Source organism: Protopterus annectens, chromosome 5.part1 (assembly GCF_019279795.1).
Source record: "Protopterus annectens isolate FY-2018-M chromosome 5.part1, PAN1.0, whole genome shotgun sequence".
NCBI lineage: Eukaryota > Metazoa > Chordata > Ceratodontiformes > Protopteridae > Protopterus > Protopterus annectens.
In genome coordinates, this window is record NC_056736.1 from 702,447,822 (window position 1) to 702,473,475 (window position 25,654).

The window sequence follows — 25,654 nt, forward strand, 5'->3', positions numbered from 1 at the left end:
CAAGTCATTGAGACTGATTTCCATGGGGGGGGTCTTACTACTCCCTGATTTGGGTGCAGAAACCCCCCATTGCTTAGTCTTGTGTGTCCCCTGGGACTGAAACCTGGGGTTTCTGCTATGTCTGGGTTTGGCTTGAGAAGACCTTGAAGAGGCTGGAAAGGACCAATTCTTAGAGGGCCAGTGCCTACTAAATCTAGGAGGCTAAACTTGTAAGAAATCTTTAACAGTTTGCATAGATTTAGCTTTACCTTCCATTTTTTTAAGAACTTCCTCAGCCTTGTTGCCAAACAGGTGGTCCTGATTTAAGGGAGCATCCAGCAATTTAGCTTTAACATGATCAGGTAAAGATTGCTCCTTAAGCCAAGCATGCCTTCAGAGCACAGAACCAGTAACAGCAGCCCTGCAAGAGGCCTCTAAAGAATCAAATCCACATTGCAAAGTATGTTTTCCAACCTGTTCAGCAGAATGCATTAAATCCTGTAATTCTTTATTTTCCGCACAGTCAGGAATCAACATAATTTTCTGTTTAAGCAATCCAATAATACGTTGTTGATACTTTAACATATGAACTGCAAGTTTAAAGCCCTAATGGCCACGGTTGCAGAAGTGTAAACCTTCTTACCCCATCTAACCAGTGCCCTAGAGTCTCTATCAGAAGGGGTAGGATTTTTAGCAGTAGAAGCCTTAATGTCCTTGGGTCCCTGTGGAATAGTCTTTGGATCTGCAATAGGATTTTTAAAAAGGAACTTGTGTGAATCATGAACCCTGTAATATCTGTCAGGTTTTCTGGGAGCAGGAGGCAAAGAATCAGGGGCCAAACTAGATTCCGAAAAAGCATCATCAACAATGTCTAGTACAGGAGGAATAGCTAAAGGCCTATGCTGAAGCAGGAGTAAGAAATCCCTAAGCCTCTTTCTTGAATCAGAAAAATCCTGGCTTTCCCAGTGGAAATGCTCCCTTAGAGTATGTAAGGTTTCACCAAAAGAAAAATCCTCTGGAGGGGAAGCAGAGGGAATAGAGTCCTCTACATCAGAATCCTCATAAGCAGATAAGGGCAAATCCAGATCATCAGAAGAATCAGAAAAATCAGAATCCAGGTCAGAAGATTCATAAACAACTTCAGTCCTAGGTCTCTTAGGAAAGGGGAGGCTGGCTTCCTAGGTCTCTTAGAAGGGGGAGGCTGGCTTCCCCTGATTAAAGTTAAAAGATCTTCAGCCATTCTTATCATTTGTTTTTTAGGCATAGAGGCCTGAGCATGTGGCCTGGGCGTCATTTTTTTAGGCATGGTTCGAGATTTAGGCCTAAAAAAAGAAGGAGGCGTCGGTTTAATATACAAGTCCATAGGCCTAAATACACCCTCAGAAGCCAGTGCCTGCACAGCGGCTCCAGACCCATCCAAGGTACAGACATCCGCAGGTTCCATAGTTGAAGCATCTCGCAGCATACCGGACTCCGAATGGATCTCAGTAGAGGCCTGCGAATCAGAAGTAGTGGGTACCAGGGGCTGCGAAAGCGCCTTACTGAGTACCAGTGAACTGGCGACTGGCTTAGGAGAAGTGCCGTCGGCAGTTTTGGACCTCGGTGGCCTGTCTCTGTCTTTATCTTTGCGTTTTTTCAGAATACCGGTAGTCGAATGGCTAACCAACGACATTTTTGGATAATTAAACCGAGAACCGAAATATTTAGACGCAAAAATATACCGATGACTGATAGTGCACTGACTAAATAAAGCACAAAGCCGACAGCACAGTACATCATTGTCAGGGCTTAGGCAAGGAATACAGTACGAATGAAAATCTTTATGAGGTATTTGCTTTCCACAAGTAATGCAATTATTAACTTTTACTGACATCGGTAAGGAGTAAGAAAAAGTTTCCCCAGCAGGGTACTTAGCTTTAGTTGAAGACTTCGGTTCTGAAACTCGAAAAAGTACAGTTTTGTACCTACCATAAATGTAGATGTTCGAGGATTCCATTGCTGCAGTCCTTACTATTGGGTATAGTCCGCATCCAGTCGGCCCGAATACCAGAGTATAAGGCTGACGTCGGTCAGGGCGCATTAGTCTGACGTCAGTACGTCAGGGTACTAATGCGCATGACCGGCGTCATATCCTCAGTCTTTTCTTGCCCCAGATGTCAGAAGACCCTAAAAAGACAAGGCCCAAAATACCTGCACCAAAACATGAACAATACATACAAAAATATAAGCATGTAAACTCACCTACACAACCACCCCTAAACACAGAGGGGAAGGAGGGAGGGTAAATTGGACTGCAGCAATGGAATCCTCGAACATCTACATTTATGGTAGGTACAAAACTGTACTATGTTCTTCGTCTTCCATTGCTGCAGTCCTTACTATTGGGTAGAATCCCAAAGCAGAGGTAAGGGAGGCTGGCAAATCAGAAAGAAGCAGGAGCTGACAACATGCCTTGTAAAACAGCTGTGGCAAAACCAGCCCTAGACTTAGAGTAGATAGGAAGGTGATAATGCTTAGAGAAAGTATGCACTGAACTCCAAGTAGCTGCTTCCAAAATATCCTTAGTTGCCACCCCCCGTAGAAATGCTGTTGAAGTGGCAGTGGCCCTAGTGGAATGAGGCCTAATCCCAGCTGGAATCTCCTTGCCATGATGGGAATAACAAAATGCAATGCAAAAGCCAATCCACCTAGAAATAGTTTGTTTTGACACAGGCTTGCCCTGAACTCAAAGCAAAAGAAACAAACAACTGCTGAGACTGCCTAAAATCCTTAGTCCTGCTTAAGTAATAACGCAATTGCCTGTGTACATCTAAAGTATGCAAAATCTTTTCCCCTTTATTTTGGGGGTCTGCATAAAAAGTAGGCAAATGAATAGTTTGGTTTAAAGCCACACTAGAAACCACCTTAGGCATAAAGGAAGGATTAGTGCGTAATGATACCCTATCCTTATGGAAAATCAAAAGGGCTCGACTGCCATAAGGGCCTGCAACTCAGACACCCTTCTTGCAGAAGTAATAGCCAACAGAAAAGCAGTCTTCCATGACAAGTACTTCAATTCAGCAGTAGCTGCAGGCTCAAAAGGTTGTAGAGTAAGTTTTCCAACACAAAATTGAGATCCCAAGCAGGAGTAGGAGCTCTCGTGGGGTCTTATATTCTTTGCCCCTCTAAGAAACTGCTTGAACAAAGGATGCGAAAACAAAGGTGGATCACAATCATAGTGAGCTGAAATTGCTGCAGCATGAATCTTAATGGAAGAGAAGGACAAACCTTTGTCCAATAACTCAGTAAGATATTGAAGAGCCACACTCAAATTAGGCTCAGAAATCTCCAAATTCTTTGCTGTACTCCAAAATAAAAATCTCTTCCATTTTTCTGTACACTCTCCTTGTACTAGGTCTTCTAGCTTCCATAATCACATTTAAAACTTGTTGAGGAAGTTGAGACCTGCTGTGTTTCAACACAGAATATGCCAGGCTGTTAGATGAAGAGAGTGAAGCTTGACATTGAGCAGATGACCGTCCTTCTGAGATAACAGATGAGGAATCAGAGGTAAAGGCCATGGAGGCTTCTTTACCAGACTCCGTAGTAGTGGGTACCAGTGTTGCCGAGGCCAATCTGGAGCTATCAAAATCATCCTTGGCCTGTCTTGTCTGACCTTTAATAGTACCTTTGGAAGAAGAGGCAGAGGTGGAAAGGCATACACATGAAGGTTTTTCCAACTGAAAGACAGAGCATCCACTTTCCAAGCTGTGTGATGAAACCCCTTTGTGCAATACTTTGGCAGCTGGTGGTTTAGTGGAGAAGCGAACAGATCTATGTCTGGAGTTCCCCATGACACTGTCAATTTCTGAAATACATGAAGATCCAGTTTCCACTCGTGGGGATCCATGATTTGTCTGCTTAACACATCTGCTAAGGAGTTCTGTGCTCCTGGCAGAAACCTTGCCTGAAGAGTTAGTTGCAAGCTTAGCGCAGTCTCCCATAAAATCATTGCTTGCCTGTATAGAGGATAAGAATGTGTTCCCCTTGCTTGTTGATGTACCACATGACAGTTGTGTTGTCTGTTAGAATCAACACCTGCCCTGGAAGAAGTAACTCCTTGAAAGCCATTAATGCAAACTGGACTGCTAACATCTCCTTCATGTTGATATGTAGATGCTGTAGTCTGGCAGGCCACTTGTCTTGTATCCACTTTCCATTTAGATGAGCTCCCCAAGCAATGTCCGAGGCATCTGTCGTTAAAATCTGACTCGCCTCTGGCCGGGTCACAGAGAGTCCCTTGTTTAGGTGACATTCCTGAGCCCACCACAAAAATTCTCTTTGAAGGCAAGGTATTATTTGAATGACAGTGTCTAAATCCTGGCAGTGCTGTGTCCATACATTTTGAGATACCATTGTAACTTCCTCATATGCAGTTTGGCATTGGGAAGCACCAGAATACAAGATGCCATGAACCCTAATGCTTGAAGGACTGTCTTTGCAGTCAGCACGGACTGATGAGATAGTTGATGGAAGTAAAGTGATAGACTCTTTTGTTTGTCCGGGGTTAAAAAGGCCATCTGGGCTGCTGTATTCAGTCTCACACCCAGAAAGCACATGTTTTGAGAGGGTACTAGACTGGACTTTATTTCGTTCACAGAATACCCTAGGCATCTTAGCACTGCTATAACATATTCCAGATGCTGTAGAAGGTCTTCCTTTTCTTGAGCCAGAATCAGGCAGTCGTCTAAATAAGGATAGATGTGAATTCCTTGTAGCCGGAAGTAAGCTATCACTGGAGCCAGAACCTTCGTAAATACTCTGGGCGCAGTAGATAAGCCAAAGGGCAATGCAGAGAACTGATAATGAGAATCTCCAGCTCGAAACCGCAGATACTTCCTGTAACTTAGCCTGATAGGCACATGAAGGTAAGCTTCCTTGAGATCTAAAGTTACCATCCAGTGATCTTTGCCCAGCAGGGGTAAAAGCTGTTGTAACGTCAACATCTTGAACTTGGGAATGTCCAGATAAGTGTTGAGGAGAGATAAATCCAAAATCGGTCTCCACGTGTTCCCCTTCTTTGGTACTAGGAACAGGCGAGAATAAAATCCTAGGCCCCTTTCTGATACAGGGACTGGCTGAATGGCCCCCATTTGGAGCAACTGAGAAACTTGCTTGTGAGCCTCTTTTCTTTGTGGAGGAGGAACGTCTGGCATGCCTTTGAAAGGGGGCATTGTATGGAAATAAAATCTGTAACCGTGGTGAATGATGTCCAACACCCATCTGTCTTGAGTAAGTAAATCCCAATTTTCTTTGAAAAGAGACAGTCGTCCTCCCAAAGGAGCTGCCAGACGAGAATCTACTGGCAGCTGAAAAGGCAGGTCATTGGGTCTGTTTACGAAAGGACTGACCCCTGCCCTCACCAGAAGTCTGAGCAGGTGAACTCCCTGTTCTAGGCCTAAAGGAACCTTGAGCCCTGCCCCTACCACGTCTAGACCTACCCCTAGACTGGGAATCATAAGCAGGATATGTCCACCCCTTAGCAGGCCAATTTCTACTAAACTTCGGTGGCTGTACCTGCAAAAAATCTTTAACAGTTTGCATAGAATTAGCTTTGTCCTCCATTTTCTTTAAAACTGCTTCCACAGGTGAACCAAACAACACATCAGACTGTAAAGGAGCATCCAAAATCCTTGTCTTAACATGCTCAGCCAAATTTTGATCCCTCAACCAGGCATGCCTGCGAAGAACAGAACTAGTGGCAGCCACCCTCGAGGAGGCCTGCACAGCATCAAAACCACATTGCAAAGAATGCTTGCCCACTTGTTCAGACACATAAACTAAATCCAGCAATTCTTTACAATCAATACCTTCCGCCAAAGCATCCACCTTAGATTTCAATTGTGAAAGGAGATAATTTTGATATTTCAGCATGTGAAACTGACAATTCAACGCTCTCATGGCTAGAGTGGAAGAAGTATACACTTTCTTACCCCACCTATCCAACGCCCTTGCCTCTTTGTCAGTGGGAACAGGATTTTTAACCACAGAGGCCTTAACACCTTTAGGCCCCTGAGAAACAGTTTCTGGGTCCGCCCTAGGACTCTTAAACAAATACTTATGAGCTTGGGCACCCTATAGTACCTATCAGGTTTAACAGGAGCAGGAGGCAAAGAATCAGGGTTCAGGGAAGCCTCTGCAAAAACATCTTCCACCACATTCAACACAGGAGGTATAGCTAAGGGCCTATGCTGGGGTAAAAACAAGAATTCCCTAAGCCTCTTCCTGGAATCAGAGTAATCCTGGCCTTCCCATTTAAAGTGCTCCCTCATGGAATGCAGAGTCTCTGAAAATGAAAAATCCTCAGGAGGAGAAGCCGAAGGAGTGGCATCATCCACATCAGAATCAGAATAATGAGGATACTCCTGCAAATCTTCCCGCAGAAGACTCAGAAGCCCCTGAACCCTGTTCAAAACTGTCAAACTCTGGTTCCACCCTAGGCCTCTTATCAGGAGGGCCCATAGAACCTCTAATCATAGTAATCAAATCTTCTGCCATTTTAAGCATATGTTTCTTAGGTACAGAACCCGAAATGCTAGGAGAAGCCCCTACAGAAGCTGAACTTGGCCTACCTCTAAAAGAAGTTTTGGCAACAGAAGGAGAGGCTCTAACTACTTTGGGAAGAGAGGGAAGAATAGTTACCTGAGAAGCCCCTTCAGCCTGGCCTGCCTCCTGAGAGGGTACATCCTGTAACAGTAAAGTTTCTGCCTGAGACTCCATAGAAACTCCTGGCAAAACCTCAGGCTCCACTGAGCCTCCTAAAGAACCGACGTCCGGGACTGCCGGTTCATCAACCCTAGGCTTCGCTGTTTTGTCCTTGCGCTTCTTGGACGAAGCGGGCGTCGGAGCATCCGACGGCATTTTATAATTGCAACGCTTCCCAAACACTAATCTGGCACAGTCTAACCTCCTCTTAATAGTGCGTTTGTTAAACCTAGCACAAGAGCGGCAACCAACAACGACGTGCTCAGGCCCTAAACAAGGTATACACAATGTATGGTAATCCCTATGAGGTATTTGTTTCCCACAAGAAATACAGTTATTCACTTTTTCTGACATCCGGTTAAATACTGAGGCAAGAAAAAACCAAAATGTTCCCCAACGGGATACTTAGCCAACTCTGATTCGGTCTGAAACTCCGGTTTCGGAAATATTTCAGAACGCCAACCTGCACTCGCAAAACTGCTTCTGCATCGGACCACGCGGCAAAAAAGACTGAGGATATGACGCCGGTCATGCGCATTAGTACCCTGACGTACTGACGTCAGACTAATGCGCCCTGACCGACGTCAGCCTTATACTCTGGTATTCGGGCCGACTGGATGCGGACTATACCCAATAGTAAGGACTGCAGCAATGGAAGACGAAGAACATCAAAAATTTCAGGAGTCGACTGACCGGCACTTGCGAACTGCTTCTGCTTCGAGCACTGTATGGCAAGACAGACTGATGTAATGGTGTCGGCTACATGTTTTATACCCCTGATGACCGGACATCATGGAAGAAGGGACAGCAACCGACGCAGGACCCAAGACTTTGTTAATCAGGCTGACTGAGGGCTACTGCAAGCAGATAACCCAAAAGTGATGACTGTAACAGTGAAACACGAAGAACATCCAGGACTTGGGAGAACCCTGGAGAAAATATTTCCCCATCTCCTGAAGGGTCTGAACTTGCTTAACTGGCAAACGTGGGAGAAGTAGACTTGTTAAGAGTTCTATGGTCTTGCCGCACCTGGTCGTATCTTCCTTTTTTCTTCCTTATTTTCTGTCCTCCTCTTGATTTACCTTTAACAGAATTCTCTTTAAAATAAGCTTATTTTTTTCTTTCTTGCAAAGTTTGGTGGACAAAATTCTTACAAAAAATCCCAGGTCAGTGTTCAGATGATCAGTCCTCACTGCACACAACATACAGCTTGTATTCATTCTGCAGACAGCAACAGTATTGACAGAAACTTGTGGTGTTACTGATATTTTAAATAGAGTTTTGATCACTGAGAAAAACAAATCAAATTCCCTATGGTAAAGTTAAACACAAGAAATGTCAGGATAGTTGCACACAAAAACTAACTTTGTGACCATAAAAAAATACAATTAGTCCCAAAGGAAAGAAGTCTCTAACTGCTCAAACTTAAAATTAGCACCAATTGCCCTGCATTATTGTTGTAACCACACAAAAAGAAAACAAAAGAAGATAAAATCCACCACAAAAGACCAGGAACCAAAATCCTCCCAAACTAAATTTGTTTATTGTACACCAAATCAATCCTTAGCATCTCGGCTAAAACACAGCCTTTACAGATGGAGATTGGGAGAAGAACTTAACAGACTAGCAGTGTGAAACTAAACAAGAGAGCAGGATAAGCAGCATAAACTAACAAACTATGTAAATTATCTACCAATTTATACTATATAAACAATCTTAACACAATATTTCCAAAAATAAAAAAAAAGAATAAGGTATGGGAATTTGTCATAAAAATTTAGAAAAGATATTACTATCTCTTCTTGCCTTATACCCTCCTTATGGGCTTTGTCCCCTCTCTTCCTTCAATCCTAGAAGCTAACCATAGTCCAGCCCTCATTTGTATCATTTGTTCTCTACCTTCATCTCATGTTCCCCTACTTTGACATACAAATGGCAACATGAGAACCTCAAAGTGTACCTGACCTCCTTAAATCTAAAAACCCATGCAAAGACTCTAAACTACTTTTCCTCTTCTTAGACAAACTTTTCATTTAATTGTAACCTATACACTATTAAATTCTCTTATGTAGTAGAACTTTAGAAACTTTGAAGTATTATATATAGTAATTTTGCTATGATTCGAGCTTATCTACATATGAAAGCTATTAGTGCAAGTACTGCATTTTTTATTTTGTAATTTTCTATTTTTTGTAATTTTATTTTGTAATTTCTATTTTGTAATTTGATTATGTTTGGAGCTTATCTCCCTGGGCCTCTACTGAAAATGGACATGTATCCAGCTAGACTAGCCCAGTCAACAAATGTAAAATAAATAAAATAAATAAAGTCACACTGAAGCACAAGGAATTTCTGGTTAAAATGACAAATGACTTCTGAAGAAGAAAAGGAAGTAAGAGGTACCATGGGAGCATGAGGAAGAGCTCAAATTTTGGAAATTCCAGAGAAGCCAAATTGGTACCACCTACTTCACCCAGTCCTTCAGTCTGAAGTGGACAAAATCGATTATGTCAGATCTTCAGTTTATAATGCCAGACAGCACTGTTTAACCTATACAGTAATTGAACAAATTTGCAACCAGAACAAGCCAAAACCTATCCATAACAAATAAGGCCACATCTCATGCAGACCACCACCAAAACTTGCAGGGCTGTGGAAGGATGGTTTCTAGAAATGCATATTTTAAACACAATTACATGGTGTAAACATTTGATTACTTTTGACATGAACATAGAGTGCATTTCAAATATTTCACTTACCAGCAGTTTGTGCAGGGTTTATTCCTATACCATCTATGGACAAAAACAATGCAACGTTAGAGTACTTGACTAATCACAAATTGTGTGTCACATTCTTTTTAAGACAATTCTTATGCTCCCCACCCTCTAGCCCTCAACATTCGCAGTCTTTGTTACAAGCAATTTTAATTACAGATTATCATGTGCAAATAAAGGACACATAAAACAAAAAAAGCACCATTTTTAAAAACACAAGCTTTCCATTTCAGGGGCGTACCCATTAATCAGCTGGTTTGCAACATGAATCAGTTGACTTACAACATGGAAACACACAAGCATTCATTACAACTACAGTCAGAAAAGCCACTTCTTTAATGACTCAATATATCCCTCTTCCATGACAAAGGATTTTTTTCTCCTTACTACTGCTGTCTGTTGATTACCAGCCCCTCTCCTACAGTTCACTCATTTCCCATCTATCACCGGGGTGGTGGTCAATCAGAAGGTGCCATTATACATTCATCAGGATCGAATGAAGGGGTTTCCTTTTTTTCTATGCCCCAACTCCCACATGCACCTGGTGAAGCACTAAGAGGGGCAAGCAATGGGCTCAATTTGGAGGATGCCCCCTCAATTTTGCAAGGGTTTCTCCCTCCAAGCAGCACTGACCTTCCATGTAAAAGCACAAGCAGTATTCTCCCCTAGGGAGACTGCATGCATTGGAAGGGCACATTAGGCAGTGCAAACTTCCTCATGTCCTTGGCGAGATGACCAGCCCATGTCCACTCACTCCTCTCCCTTCCATATCTAGATCCTTCTGTGTTGGGGCTGTAAACTGAACATGGTAAAATGGGTCACAGTTGGGACTCTAGCCCTCTGTGCCACAGAGCACGGCTACTTCCATGTTTTGGAAAAATAACTGGCCTATCTGCTTTGTATAAGCATAAGATTCAGCAAACATCACTCAACTATCTAGCATGCTTAGAAAGTTCCCTTACGCCTAAAAACTACTAATACCCAAGAGGCTTCCTCAGTCCTAAGTACTATAAAACTGGATGGAAGAGTCGGCAGTAGATAGCAAACATCCAAAAAGCACAAGCCACCACCAGTGTGTGGTAGAGAATTGAGGCCCATGAAGTCCGTCTGCATACACAGCTTTCAACATAAATGTGCATTTAAAGATGTGAGACAGGCAAAAGGGGCAGTGTTCACTGAGGTATTCTTTCTCAATGACATACTCTCATGCTAACCAGCAACTTCTCAAATCAGGATGAGGTGCATCACAAGTAAAATCCCTCCTGCCAAGTAAGAAGACTGACAAATAACTGGTCAAACATGAAGACACTCAAATCAGAATAATAAATGTGAGACATTTGCATTAAGGCACATTACTGAAGTATGCTCACCTATCAGTATATATTCATATAGTATTATCACTGCTGCTGTAAACAGGAAGTAACTGGAAGCAGACAGTCCCCTAGTCTGTCAGTGGATATTTTAAGTGCATATGGTTGTATAACCTGGGGCGACTACATGGGGGGGGCTCAGCTATGAATGAATGGGTACTGTTTGCTCTATTTAGTTTTGTTTTTGACTGCAATTGTCAGTCTACTATGTTCTTTTTTAGTGCTCAGTAAATGTTCTTAGGGAGGGCTAATGAAGCCATCAATCTCTAAATCAACTTATGTAGAAATGTGAAAGGTACAATGATGCAACATGTTAAACACCATAATGAAATGTAAGTTTTGAACCACTTTGTTTGGTCCAATCTAGTCACCTGCTTCTAAGCTTTGAGCTCCTTTAGATTTTTTTCTCTACCATAATTCCTTTTTGTTTCTACCAACCTCAGATTGAGACTGCCAGAATGGGCTTGAGGTCCTTAAACTTCTATGGCAGCAAAAAGAAGCTTGAGCAGACATTGGATCTTCTCTGGTCTGGTGGGACTTCTTGGATGGCTCTTTTTTGTAGAAAGTGCAAAATTTCATGGGCTGCTGCAATTTTTTGGGGGGGTGTAATGTCTGAAAGAGCGTTTGCATTTTGCTTGGAGGTGGAGATGAGTGGTGTAACATAGGCTCTGGATATTATTTTCTTCATCCAGGTGTCCTCTGTGATGGTCGTCCAAGTTTCTGAGTGAAGCCAGAATCATCCCCCCCCCAACTACCTCCAGATGGGAGCAAATCAGACAACTTTTCAGTAGTACTGAAAGTTTTTCCCTGAGAAATGGACACTAAACCTTTGGTTCTACAGATTTCTTATGCCTCTGGGGTGATGTCCATAAAAGGACCTCTCTTTTCTTTGAGGAACTGTGTCCAAAGAGGAGACATAAGAATGTTGGGGTTTTTAAACCAGTGTCCCTTGTTACCCTTCTGGCTCGTGGAGTAGAACTTTTGAGAAGCTGCAAAACAGAATCCGACAGCAGGCAGCCCCTCCCAGCCTCCGTCTGCTCTTTGTCACAGTCTCCATCATGTTTGGACCAAACAGTAATGATCCATTATAAGGGACATTCAGAAAGAAAACTTTAAAGTAGTCTTCAAAATTGCACACTCATATAAAGGCATGATGGCTTTGCTGGTGCCCACTGCTCTTGCTGACCCATCGGCTGCATTGCAAAATAGCCTCATGGACAGGTTGACAATGGACATGGTAGAAAGGTAAGCTACCATTTGCTTTCTTGTGTCTGGCTTAGGAGTGTCCAGAGGGAGTCCATAGCCTGATCAGCTGGATGCATTTGGAATCATGTCATTACCTTCAGGAAAATGTTCTAGGGTTATAAGTCCTCTTTCTAAATCTTTCTGTTGTCCTAGATTTACGAAGATGAACCATGAAGCTCTCTTCAGATAGCTCTTTCTTGGTGGCTGTTGCAATCACAATGCAATCAACCAAAAGTCCATTACTTCCAAAGCGATGGTCCTTTGGGGTGTCTTAGTCCCTTATCTGGTTTCCAGGTTACTGGTTCTACCACACTGGGTGATACCTATGTCCCCTCTTCCACCAGGTCAATAAGACAGAGAGTAGAAGGGACCACCCAGGAAGTGGAAGGGCCAGCTCTAAAGGCCTTGAAAAACACTTCCTCATGTAGGGGAAGTATCTTGGTGGGCCATCCCCCACTACCCCATCTCAATTTCCAGAATTTTTCCAAAGATGGTGTCTTCAGGGGGACTGTGGTGGAGAATCATTTCCTTCACTGAGGTCTGTGTCTCTGTCCTGTGTGAGAGATTCCATTGAGGAAGCTACATGTCCCCCCAAGGTGCATAAGAAATGTTAATATAAAGGGAGAGGGTACATTTACTGAGGAGCCAGTAGTTTCCCTATGTCCTTGGTGAAGGGTGGGTTTGAAGTCCTTAGGGCTGGGCTGTTCACTGGATTGAAAAAGAGATGAACGTCTCATGTACACTGGGTGTATCCCCTTCCTGTGTATGATGCCATGTGATAATCCTCTCAAATGCACTGAAACCCTAAGTTAAAACCAATGGCTCCAAGGAAGGTAGCCATCTCATCCATCTCCATGTCTAAGAAGGAGGAGACAGATGGAACCAATAGCTATGTCCAGGGTGTCAAAGAATTAGCTTGGAGCTGATGTATCACTCAAGCATCCCATACTTATTTTACTTAATTTTATTTAACATTTGTTGACCGGGAAAGTCCGACTAGGTTCCACAGAGCCTGTTTTCAGCGGAGGCCCGGGGAGAAATGCTCCAGATGCATGTCTTTGGAATGTGGGAGGAAACCGGAGTACCCGGAGGAAACCCACGCGAACACAGGGAGAAAGTACAGTTTTGTACCTACCATAAATGTAGATGTCCGAACTGGATAGCATCTGCAGTCATAACAACTGGGTTGTCCTGTCGTCAGGCAGCCCTTCGGTCGGCCGGATTCCAAAGTCTGGGTCCGGCTGATGTCGCACTTCACCCGACGTCATCTCTGCTGGTCTTCGGGTATAAAGGCATCAGCCGACACCATTTTCCTCAGTGTTTCTTGCCCCAGATGCCAGTTGCCCTCTTGGAAGGCTAAATTTTGGATAAAGGCCAATGTTTCCAAAAAGATAGAAGGCAAACACAACAAATAAGCATGTATGTACATATATACAAACAAATACACCATAAGAGACTCCCCCCCCAGCTAGCTATTAGGAGGGTAAATACCCTAGGAGTACCTCAGAGGGGAAGGAGGGAGGGTAATCCTGACTGCAGATGCTATCCAGTTCGGACATCTACATTTATGGTAGGTACAAAACTGTACTATGTCCTTCATGGATGCATCTGCAGTCATAACAACTGGGTAGAATACCATAGCCAACTAGGGCAGGAGGAAGAAAAAATTATGGTGTGGTTAGGATCCCTTGCAGTACAGCAGTGGCAAACCCTGCTCGGGATCTAGAATACAGAGGTAAATTATAATGCTTGGCAAATGTATGCACGGAGGTCCAAGTAGCCGCCTCAATAATGTCCTTGGTTGCCACTCCTCGTAAGAAAGCTGTGGTAGTGGCTGTAGCCCTTGTAGAATGAGGCCTTATGTTCTGTGGAATTGGCTTTCCATGGTAGGAGTAACAGAATCGTATGCAATTTCCTATCCATTTGGAGATTGTCTGTTTGGAAATTGCTTTTCCTTCCCTTCCTGTTGCATAGGCTACAAAAAGCTGGTCAGTTTTTCTGTTACTTTTGGTTCTGTCCAGGTAGTAGCGTAGCTGTCTATGTACATCCAAGGTATGCAGCATTCTTTCCCCTCTGTTTTGTGGATTGGGAAAGAAGGTAGGTAGGTGGATTGCCTGGTTTAAGGACACTCTGGATACCACCTTAGGCATAAATGTAGGATTAGTTCTCATGGACACCCTATCTTGATGAAAGATTAGGAAGGGTTGCACTGCCATTAAGGCCTGAAGTTCAGAAACCCTCCTTGCTGAGGTAATTGCCAGTAGGAAAGCAGTTTTCCATGACAGGTGCTGTAGATCTGCTGTTGCTGCTGGTTCAAACGGAGGGAGTGTCAACTTTTCTAGCACAAAGTTCAAGTCCCATGCTGGCAATGGTGGTTTCCTAGGAGGTTTTACATTCTTGATCCCTCTGAGGAACTGCCTGAGTAGAGGATGTGAAAAGACAGGTGGATCAAAGCTGTATTCTGCTGAAATAGCTGATGCATGTATCTTGATGGAGGAATAGGACAGGCCTGTATGTAGAAGCTCTGCCAAATACTCCAGAATGTTAGGAATATCTATATTCGACACATCCTTTCCTCTTTCAGCACTCCAAATGACAAACCTTTTCCATTTTCCTGCATAGTTCCTTCTTGTTGAAGGTCTGCGGGCTTCAAGGATAATGTCTTTAACCCTTTGGGAAAGATCTGGATTAGTTGCTGCTATGTGATGTTCCAGGCAGTCAGTTGCAAAGTTTTTAGGTTTGGATGCATGATGCTGTAGTTGTTCTGAGTTAACATCAAAGGCATCAGGGGTATTGACCACATTTTCTCCCGAGACATGCTCCTCAGCAATGGGTACCAGTGTTGTCTTGGCCAGTTCGGAGCTATCAGGATTATCCTTGGACGTTCCTCCTTGATTTTCAGTAATACCCTGTGTATCAAGGGAAGAGGTGGAAATGCATATGCTATCAGATCTTTCCAGCTGAAGGAGAGCGAATCCATCTTCCATGCAAGTGGGTGGAACGTCCTTGTGCAGAATTTTTTGAGCTGGTGATTGAGAGGGGAAGCGAATAGATCTATTTGTGGCATTCCCCATTTCTTTGTGATGGTCTTGAAGATGTCCGGGTGTAGCATCCATTCGTGAGCATCCGAGGTGGTTCTGCTTAACATGTCTGCTAGAGTGTTCTCCTTTCCCGGTACAAATATTGCCTGTAACTGGATGTTGTAGCTGAGTGCCAGATTCCAAAGGTCCAAAGTCATTCTGCATAGGAGGTATGAATGAGTGCCTCCCTGTTTGTTGATGTACCACATGACTGTGGTGTTGTCTGTCCTTATCATCAAATGACCTTCTTTGAGGAATGGTCTGAATTTTTGGATTGCCAGTTTTACTGCCAGCATTTCTTTTTGGTTGATGTGCAGGTGCAGCTGGTCCTGGGTCCACAATCCTTGTACGCATTTGTCCAGCATGTGTGCCCCCCATCCTAGGTCTGAGGCGTCTGTTGTGACGGTTTGGCTTGCTCGAAAGTTGTGGAAGGGTAGGGCCTGGGTTTGACTGGCATGCTTGAGCCCACCATAGGAACTCCTGTTTTAGGCATGGGATTAGTGGTATTTCCGCTTCTAGGCTGTGCCTGTGTTGGGACCATAAATTCTTTAGGTACCACTGTAGTTTTCTCATATGCAGTCTGGCATGTGGGACCAAGATTGTGCATGATGCCATGAAGCCCAAGGCCTGCAGAACTTTTCTTGCTGTTAGTTTGTTCTGTTTTGTTAATGCCAAGAAGTAAAGAGGGAGTTCTTTCTGTTTTTCTGCAGTTAGGAATGCCATTTGTCTTACTGTGTCCAATTCCGCGCCCAAGAATGTTCTTGTTTGGGATGGTATCAGCCTTGACTTTTGTAAATTGACTGAGTATCCCAGGGCTTGTAGCAAGTAAATGACCCTTTGTAAATCTGTTGTCAGCTTGCTTTTGTTGTCCGCTTGTAGCAGGCAGTCGTCCAGGTATGGATAAATTTGGATTCCCTGTAGTCTGCAGTGGGCGATTACTGATGCCAGGCATTTTGTGAATACTCTGAGCAGTAGATAAGCCAAAGGGCAATGCTGAGAATTGATAATGCTCTGATCCTGCAAGAAATCTGAGGTATCTTCTGCAATTTGGTCGAATGGGGACGTGCAGGTATGCCTCCTTGAGATCTAGAGTTACCAGCCAACACTCCTTGCCCAGCATGGGAAGAAGTTGCTGTAGGGTCAGCATTTTGAATTTTGGGACAATGATATATGTGTTTAAGATGGACAGGTCTAGAATAGGTCTCCAACTTTTTCTTTTCTTGGTACTAGGAAGAGTCTGGAGTAGAATCCTTTGCCCTGTTCTGTTATTGGTACTCTTTCCACAGCTCTCATCTTTGTTAATTGCATTATCTGCTGTAGAGCTTCTATTTTTGATTTGGAGGCAGGTTTGGCATTCCTCTTTTGACTGGTAAGGTGTGGAAGTGGAACCGTAGCCTTGGTCTATGGTTTGCAAAATCCACTTGTCTTTTGTGATGTAGTGCCAATTTTTGAAAATAAGGCTAACTTTCCGCCTAATGGTGCTGCTATTTGCTCCCTGGTAGGCGGGTTAGAGCCAAGTCACTGTGATTGTCCTGTTGCAGTGGTAGTGGTTGTGTCTGTGCCTCTGTTATTACCTTGCCACTGTCGTCCTCTGTAGGCACCTCCTCTGGATTGATTTCTGCCTCTGGAGCGTCTATTCCTGCCCCTTTGGGATCTTGTGGAGTCAGGAAAGGACCAATTTTTGGCAGGCCAGTTCCTGCTAAACCTTGGGGGCTGAACCTGTAAGAAATCTTTAACTGTTTGTACAGATTTTGCCTTTTCTTCCATTTTCTTCATTACCTGTTGGGCAGGTGTACCAAATAAACTGGCCTTATCCATAGGAGCATCTAATAGTTTAGCTTTAACATGATCCGGTAAGACCTGCTCTTTCAACCATGCATGTCTTCTTATCACTGTGCCAGTCATGGCTGATCTAAATGAAGCCTCCAGTGCATCATAGCCACATTTTAAGGAATGGTTGCTAACCTGTTGTATGTTATTCACCATTTCTAATACATATTTCTTATCTATAGATTCATCAGAGGATAGTTTTTTAGTTAACTGATCAAGCATAAACTCTTGGTATTGTATCATGTGAAACTGATGCCTTTATACCCGAAGACCACCATCTGTCTAAGGACCTGGGTTCCCTTTCTGAAGGTATAGGGTTTTTTGCTGTGGTCGAGGCTACTGCCTTAGGCCCCTGGGAAATAGTTTCGGGGTCTGCCAGAGGGGCCTTGTATAGGTGGTGATGAGTGTCTGGTACCCTGTAAAATCTATCAGGTTTGGCAGGGGCTGGAGGTAAAGAATCAGGAGCAGTGCAGACATCATTAAATGCATCATCCACAACAGGCAAAACAGGAGGAATAGCTAAGGGCCTATGTTGTGGCAAGTGCAGAAAAGTCCTAAGCCTTTTCCTAGAATCTGAAAAGTCTTGTCCCTGCCATTGGAATTGCTCTCTCATGGCATGTAAGGTTTCCCCAAAGGAAAATTCCTCTGGTGGGGAGGCAGCTGGAATGGATTCTTCAGCATCAGAGTCTTCATAAGTAGAAAAAGGATCCTCTGGCTGATCTGTAATGTCGGAGTCATCCGCAGAATCATCAGAGGACACTGGCTCGGGGGGCTCTGTCCTAGGTCTCTTTTCTGGGGCTGAGAGGCCCTGTCTGGGCGAGATTGGGATCCCCTAATTAAGGATATTAAATCTTCTGCCAGAGTAAGCATTTGTGAACTGGAAGTGGGCCTGTGTGAGGGAGGTAGTACAGGCAGTGACTTAGCAGATTTGGCTGCTTTAGCCCTGGCAAAGGCCTTGATAGACATGGCTGCAGGGGGTCTAGCAGCACCACGTGCTGGGGTTGAGACATCCAAAGGGATGGTGTCTGATAACTCACTAGAAGCCACAGTTGTAGGCAAAATTTCTGAGGCCGATTCAGGTAAAGTAGCGGGAGCCTCAGTAGTAGTCATGGATTCGGCTGAAGATTGACCAGTTTTCTCGGTTTCGGCCGAAAACGAGACACTCGCGGCTTGCTTAACCGTGGTTTCGGCCGAAACCGCGGACCGCGAGTGTCGGTCTTTTTCCTTGCGTTTTTTAACAATTTGGGTAGTCTGAGGATCCGACGGCATAATGTACGCAAAATCTGAGCCGAAAAACTGTTCAGCAAACTCCGACCGACGCCTTAGCGTTCGTCGGTTGAAGGAAGCACAGGCCGAACAGGCTGCTACGTCGTGGTCTGGGCCTAAGCAAGGCAGACAGTAAGAGTGGAAATCTTTATGAGGTATTTGTTTCCCACAAGTTAAACAGTTATTGACTTTTTCTGACATCGGCTGAGGCAAGAAAGAGTCCCCAACGGGTACTTAGCTTTTAGAAGTCTTCGAAGTAGTATTCGGTAGTAGTAATCTCTGGATCTGACCGACCGGCACTTACGAACAGCTTCTGCTTCGGGCGCCACGCGGCAAGAAAGACTGAGGAAAATGGCGTCGGCTGATGCCTTTATACCCGAAGACCAGCAGAGATGACGTCGGGTGAAGTGCGACATCAGCCGAAGCCGGACCCAGACTTTGGAATCCGGCCGACCGAAGGGCTGCCTGACGACAGGACAACCCAGTTGTTATGACTGCAGATGCATCCATGAAGGACATCATGCAAACTCCACACAGAAGACACCCCAGCCGAGAATCGAACCGGAGAACCTCTTGCTGTGAGGCGACAACGTTAACTGCTGCACCACTGCGCCGCCCATAAAGGAATACCCATACCCATAAAGGAATCACAGAAGATCTGCACACATGGAGCAATGTCTGAGGTATCGGTGGTGATGGTCTGCCCGGTTGGGCGGAGGATGAAGTGAAGACCCTTGTTCTTGGCACAGGCCTCTGCCCACCACAGAAACTCAGCCCTTATACAGGGGATCAGAGGGAGATAGGTCTCTAGGGGATGATAATGCTGACACCAAAGGTTCTTTAGATACCACTGAAGTTTTCTCATGTGAAGCCTGGCCAGAGGAATTAGGAGGGTGCAAGATGCCAAGTACCTGAAGGCTTGCAGAAACTTCCTCACAGTGAGGTGACTTCTGGAAGCCAGATGGGTAAAGTACAGAGACAGGAAGCTCTGCTTTTCTGGGGACAGGAAGGCCATTTGGGATGCTGTGTCCAGCAGTGCTTCCAAGAAAATAATCTTCCTGGAGGGTGTTTGGTTTGATTTCTTCTCGTTGATGGTGAACCCTAAGGAGATTAGGAGGGTTTTGACACAGAGGAGGTCCTGGAGCAGCTTTTCTTTGAACTCTGCCTGAATGAGGCAGTCGTCCAGATAATGGTAAATCTGCATATTTCTCTGTCTGCAAAATGCTATGGCCGGGGTTAAGCATTTGGTGAACACCCTGGGAGCAGTAGATAAGCCAAAGGGTAGCGCAAAGAACTTAAAGTGTTGTCAGCCTGCTCTGAAGCGCAGGAATTTCCTGCAGGATTCCCTTATGGGGATGTGGAGGTAGGCATCTTTTAGGCCTAGGGTCACTAACCAAGCATTTTTTGTCAGCATAGGCAGCAGCTGCTGTGAAGTTAGCATTTTGAATTTCGGGACCACCAGGGAGGTGTTCAGAATGGATAGATCCAGAATGGGGCACCAAGTGCCCTCTTTTTTGGAAGCAAGGAATAGCCTGGAATAAACGCCTTTGCCTGTTTGATCTAAGGGGATAGGTTCTACTGCCCCTTGGGATATGAGAGTTTGGACTTGTTTCAATGCCTCTGCCCACTGATTTGGAGGCAAGTATGGGTACCCTCTTGGACTTGAGAGTTTGTGGAAAGAGAATTTGTATCCCTGAAAAATTATATTTAAGACCCATTGGCCCTTTGTAACAGAAAGCCAATTTCCTTTAAAGAGGGAGAGCCTTCCTCCTAGCTTTTGGTGAGTGAAAGGAGGGCAGGGGGAAGAGGGAGTCACTGAGAGTTTTTTCCATAGAGGGATGGCTTAGAACTCCCTGCCTTTGGGGTGGAGGTGGCCCACTGTTTGGTTCCCTGCTGTCCCTGGGATAGGGGCATGGGTGGTCTGTCCCTACAGGGCTTACTTTGCCCCTGTCTGCTAGGTGCAGAAAAGGACCAGTGCTTACAGGGAAAATTCCTGCTGAACCTAGCAGGTTGTACCGGAAAGAAATCTTTTACTGTTTGCATAGATATTGCTTTGTCTTCCATCTTTTTAAGCACCTCTTCTACTTTTACTCCAAACAAGCGGTCCTTATCCAAGGGTGCATCAATTAATTTAGACTTGACATGATCAGGTTGAGGTTGTTCCTTCAACCATGCATGTCTCCTAATCACAAATCCTGACACTGCTGCCCTGCTTGAGGCTTCTAGGGCATCATATCCACAGTGCAATGAGTGTTTGGCCACTTGACAAGTAGAGTGCAGTAAATCTGCTAACTCTTTCAAATTGGCACAGTCAGGAAAGGTTGACATTTTTTGCTTTAATAGTTCCAAAGTGTGTTGTTGATATTTAAACATATGGAACTGACAGTTGAGTGCTCTGATAGCCAAGGCTGCAGAGGTGTATACTTTTTTCCCCATCTGTCCAGAGCTCTGGAATCCTTGTCAGAAGGAATAGGATTCTTAGCAGAGCTAGCCTTAGCTCCTTTAGGTCCCTGTGTAAATGACCTCTGGGTTTGCAGCAGGATTTCTGTACAGGTATTTGTGAGAAGCCAGTACTCTGTAATACCGGTTAGGTGGGAGGGCATCAGGGGCTAAGCTGGATTAATGGAAAACATCATCCACCACCTCTAATATGGGGAGGGGTGGCCAAGGGTCTGTGCTGGGTAGGTCTAGAAACTCTCTTAGTCTTTTCTTCAACTGAGGGAAGTCCTGGGATTCCCAGTGGAAATGTTCCCTGAGGGTGTGAAGGGTTTCCCCAAAGGACAAGTCTTCTGGTGGAGAGGCAGAAGGAATGGATTTCTCTGCATCTGAATCCTCATAAGCTGTCAGAGGTTGTTGTTCCTCTTCAAAATCTGAATAATCAGATTCCTCAGAATCCTGTTTTGTCAGCATTTCAGGAGAAGGGTGTCTTTTCCTTTTAGAAGTTATGGCCTGACTGCCCCTGATAAGGGGAGATAAGATCCTCTGCCATTTTAAGCATTTTGGCTTGGGGTGGTGGAGCAGGAGTAAGATGGTGGCTAGAGGTAGAGTTTCTGGGAGTGGCCTGGCTTCTAGACCTAAGAATATCCATCGGTCGGAGAGAAACGGTAGTCGGATGAGAAGACGTCTGTTTTTGCCTAGATTTGGTAGTGCAAAAGGCCACCTCGGAAGCTGGTGCCTGCGTTGCGGCTCCGCACCCAACCGAGGCAGAGATAATCAAAGGCTCAGAAGATGAAGAAGATTTCTGCGGCATACCAGATTCCGAAAGGGTCTTGGTAGAGGCCTGCGTAGATATCATATCAGGCATCAGGGGCTGCGAAAGTGCCTCACTGAATTCCAGAGAACTGACAACCTGCTTAGCGGTAAAGTTGTTGGAAGGCTTAGCATTGTGTGGTCCGTCTCTATCTTTATCTCTACTTTTTTTGGAATGCCTATGGATTGTAGGTTGACAGATGCCATTTCCGAATGCGAAAATGGAATACAAAAATACCCGTCTATGATAAGAGATCTATGATGAATGGTTCTTGCGTTAAAGAGGGCACAGAACCGGCAGCAGGGGACACCATGGTCTGGGCCTAAACAAGTGACGCAGTATGAATGGAAGTCTAGGTGTGGGATCTGCTTCCCACAGACGAGACAATTGTTAACTTTTTCAGACATCGGTTAGTGCAAGAAAAAAGGATCCCCAATAGGGTACTTAGCTTTAGACGTTTTCAGCTGTAATTCAAACTCTAGTAGCGACCAACCTGCACACTTGCGAAATGCTTCTGTTATGGGCTCCACGGCAAGAAAGACTGATGTAATGGCATCAGCTGCCTTGCTTTATAGCACCAACGTCCTGATGTCAGAGAACAAGTGACAGCAGCCGACACAGAAAAACACTGTCTCTGGTATTCGGCCGGGCGAGGGCTACCACAGCAGGGATAACCCACAGATGATGACTGCAACAGTGAAACACGAAGAACATCTGAGCTCAACCGCTAAGTCTGAATCAGAAAAATGAGAAAAAAAAGCCTTTTTTTGTCCCTTCATATTCCTCTCCAGATTCAGAATCTTGACTCTCTTCAGGAAAAAAGGTATCCCTCTTTCGTTTACCAGAAACCATCTTACAAAAAGGATCAATAGCCTGAATTAAACTCGAAGTTAGGCCCACTAAACTACTACTGTTAACTGAAATTTGGGGAGGAGTAGATACATGCTTAGTTTTCTGTTTCTTTTTGACAGGAAAAATGGGGCCAACAGTATTATTAATGGCAACAGCAGCTTCCCCAAGGATGGGTGCAACATTTTGACTAAACAGGTAAGCCTTCCCAGTCTCCCAGGGCTGAAAAGATTGGGTGCCCTCAGTGGGCAAGGGAGAGACAAACAGCTGCAGAGGACATGGCTAAATCCCTGGCCCATAGTGGCTATCCTCCAGAGTGATCAAGAGCAAAATATGAGTGATCTGAGGAACCAGCTATAGCCATAGTGGAGTCACCCTCTTGTGGCTCAGGGAAATTACTAGCTTACTGGGGTGGCAAAGGATGCTTTCTTAATTTTTGTCTTTTTGCGACTGGAAGAAGGACCGATTGTGGGACTTGTAGTCTGTTCCATGGTCAAGCTGAAAATGGTGCCTCTTTCCCAGAGAAAAGCAAGCAGGAAACACCAGTAAAATTTTAAAGTTTTAAAAGTTACTTTATTCACACAAAAACACAACAAAAAGCACTTTAAAAACAAACACTTAGCCAGCGCCAAAAGTAAAATAAATAAATTATCCACAGAAGAAAATGTTTTTCAATTACTTTGAAGAACTTCTAAAAAGTACAGTTTTGTACCTACCATAAATGTAGATGTTCGAGTGCTAATACAGCTGCAGTCATAACAGATGGGTTCTCCTGCCGTCAGGCGGGTCCTCGATCGGCCGAATTCCAAAGTCTAGGTCCGGCGTCGGTTGTCGTCGCTTCTTCCCTGACGTCAGTGCGACAGGGGTATAAAGGAACCAGCCGACGCCATTTTCTTCAGTTTTTCTTGCCCCAGATGTCAGGTGCCCCCAGAAGGAAGGCAATACATAAATTTGTGTAATAATGCAGTGCAATATAATCAAAATACAGTAGTTGCAAGCAAATACATCACAAATGAAAACCCCAATCAGGTTGTATGAGGATGTGTTAAGACTATAGGCCTGTCCCAAGAGGGGAAGGAGGGAGGGAAACCTGGACTGCAGCTGTATTAGCACTCTAACATCTACATTTATGGTGGGTACAAAACTGTACTATGTTCATCGTGCATACAGCTGCAGTCATAACAGATGGGTAGAATCCCAAAGCTAAGAAAGGGGTGGTAGGCACTAGGAGGAACTAGGAGGAGCCAAAATGCCCTGCAAGACTGCAATGGCAAAGCTTGCTCTAGATTTGGAGTATAATGGTAGGTTGTAGTGCTTGGAAAAGGTATGCACAGAACTCCAAGTGGCTGCTTCCAAAATATCCTTGGTAGGAACTCCTCTGAGAAAGGCTGCAGAGGTGGCTGTGGCCCTGGTGGAATGAGTTCTAATGCCTGTAGGTACAGTTTTGTCATGAAAGGAATAGCAAAAACGTATGCAGTGGGCTATCCATTTTGAGATTGTCTGTTTGGAAATTGGCTTTCCTTGAGCTCCTACTGCATAGGCCACAAAGAGCTGTTCTGATTTTCTGAAAGGTTTTGTTCTGTCCAAATAATAACGCAGTTGTCTGTGGATGTCCAAGGAATGTAGTAATCTCTCCCCTTTGTTTTGAGGATTAGGATAAAACGTAGGTAAATGTATGGCCTGATTTAAAGCTACCCTGGATACCACTTCAGGCATAAAGGACGGGTTGGTTCGTAAGGAAACTCTGTCCTGATGGAAGATGATAAAAGGCTGGACAGCCATGACAGCCTGTAGTTCTGAAACTCTACGAGCTGAGGTGATAGCCAGAAGGAAAGCTGTTTTCCAGGACAAATATTGCAAATCTGATGAGGCAGCTGGCTCAAAGGGAGGCAAGGTCAGTTTTTCCAGAATGAAATTAAGATCCCAAGCAGGTATTGGTTGTTTCCTTGGAGGTCTTAAATTCTTAGCCCCTCTGAGGAACTGTCTTAAGAGAGGGTGAGACAATAAAGGTGGATCAGTGTTGTATTCTGCAGAAATGGCTGAGGCATGGATTTTGATGGAGGAGAAAGAAAGTCCACTGCTTAGCAGTTCAGCCAAATATTGTAGTATTTGAGGTAAATTCAGTTTTCCAGGATCCTGGTCCTTTTTCTCATTCCAGACACAAAAACGTTTCCATTTTGCGGAGTAAGCTTTTCTAGTTGATGGCCTTCTGGCCTTCAAAATGACATCCTGCACCTCCTTGGAGAGTAGGGCCTGTTGTGATGCTAAGGAATCTTCCATGCAGCTAGATTGAGTGTTTTTAGCTGGCTGTGAAGAGTTTTGAAGCTGTGCTGAGTCAGAAGAAGAGGCATTAGAGGCAGGGTCCATGGTGGGGAATGCGTCAGGCTCCTCAGGAGTGGGTACCAGTGTTGCCTTGGCCAGTCCGGAGCAATGAGAATCATCTTTGTTCTGTCTGCTTTGGTCTTCAATAGAACTTTGGGCAGCAGAGGAAGAGGTGGGAAGGCATAAACTGTCATTGATGTCCAACTGAAAGAGAGAGCGTCCACTCTCCAGGCCTTTGGATGGAAGATCCTTGAGCAGAATTTTGTCAATTGATGATTTTTGTGGGAGGTAAAGAGATCTATGTCTGGCCTTCCCCATTCTTGGATTATTTCTGTAAAAACTTTTGGATGCAATTTCCATTCATGTGGATCTGTCATATTCCTGCTTAGGTTGTCTGCCAGCGTGTTTTCCTTGCCTGGCAAGTACTGTGCTTGTAGTTCCATTTGTAATTCCATGGCCATGTTCCAAAGTGACATGGCCAGTCTGCATAGGGGGTAAGAATGTGTTCCTCCCTGTTTATGTACCACATAACTGTGGTGTTGTCCGTTCTTATCAATAGTTGACCTGGTTGTAGAAGGTCCTTGAAAGCTATAATAGCATTTATTACTGCTAGCATTTCTTTTTGATTGATGGGCAGGTGCTTTTCTTTTGGGGACCATTTGCCCTGAATGCACCGATCTGTCCTGTGCGCCCCCCAGGCGTAGTCCGAGGCGTCTGTTGTGATGACTTGATTTGCTTGAGGCTTGCTGAAAGGAAGACCTGTGTTTGTTTGACATGCTTGAGCCCACCACAGAAATTCCTTTTGCAGACATGGAATTAGTGGTATTATTGTTTCCAAACTGTGGCTGTGTTGAGACCATATGTTTTTCAGGTACCATTATAGTTTCCTCATATGCAGCCTTGCACATGGGATTAGTAAGATGCAAGATGCCATGAATCCCAGAG

The 25,654-nt window shown here is 44.5% G+C and overlaps 1 protein-coding gene across 1 annotated transcript in view; it reads right to left on the reverse strand.

Annotated features, from left to right (window-relative positions):
- Positions 1-25,654, reverse strand: part of UFM1 (ubiquitin fold modifier 1) — a 343,593-nt gene that overhangs the window by 107,432 nt on the left and 210,507 nt on the right. Inside the window, exon 5 of the mRNA XM_044073323.1 lies at positions 9,483-9,515. Coding sequence (XP_043929258.1) covers positions 9,483-9,515 — 33 coding nt within the window. The remainder of the gene's footprint in view (positions 1-9,482; positions 9,516-25,654) is intronic.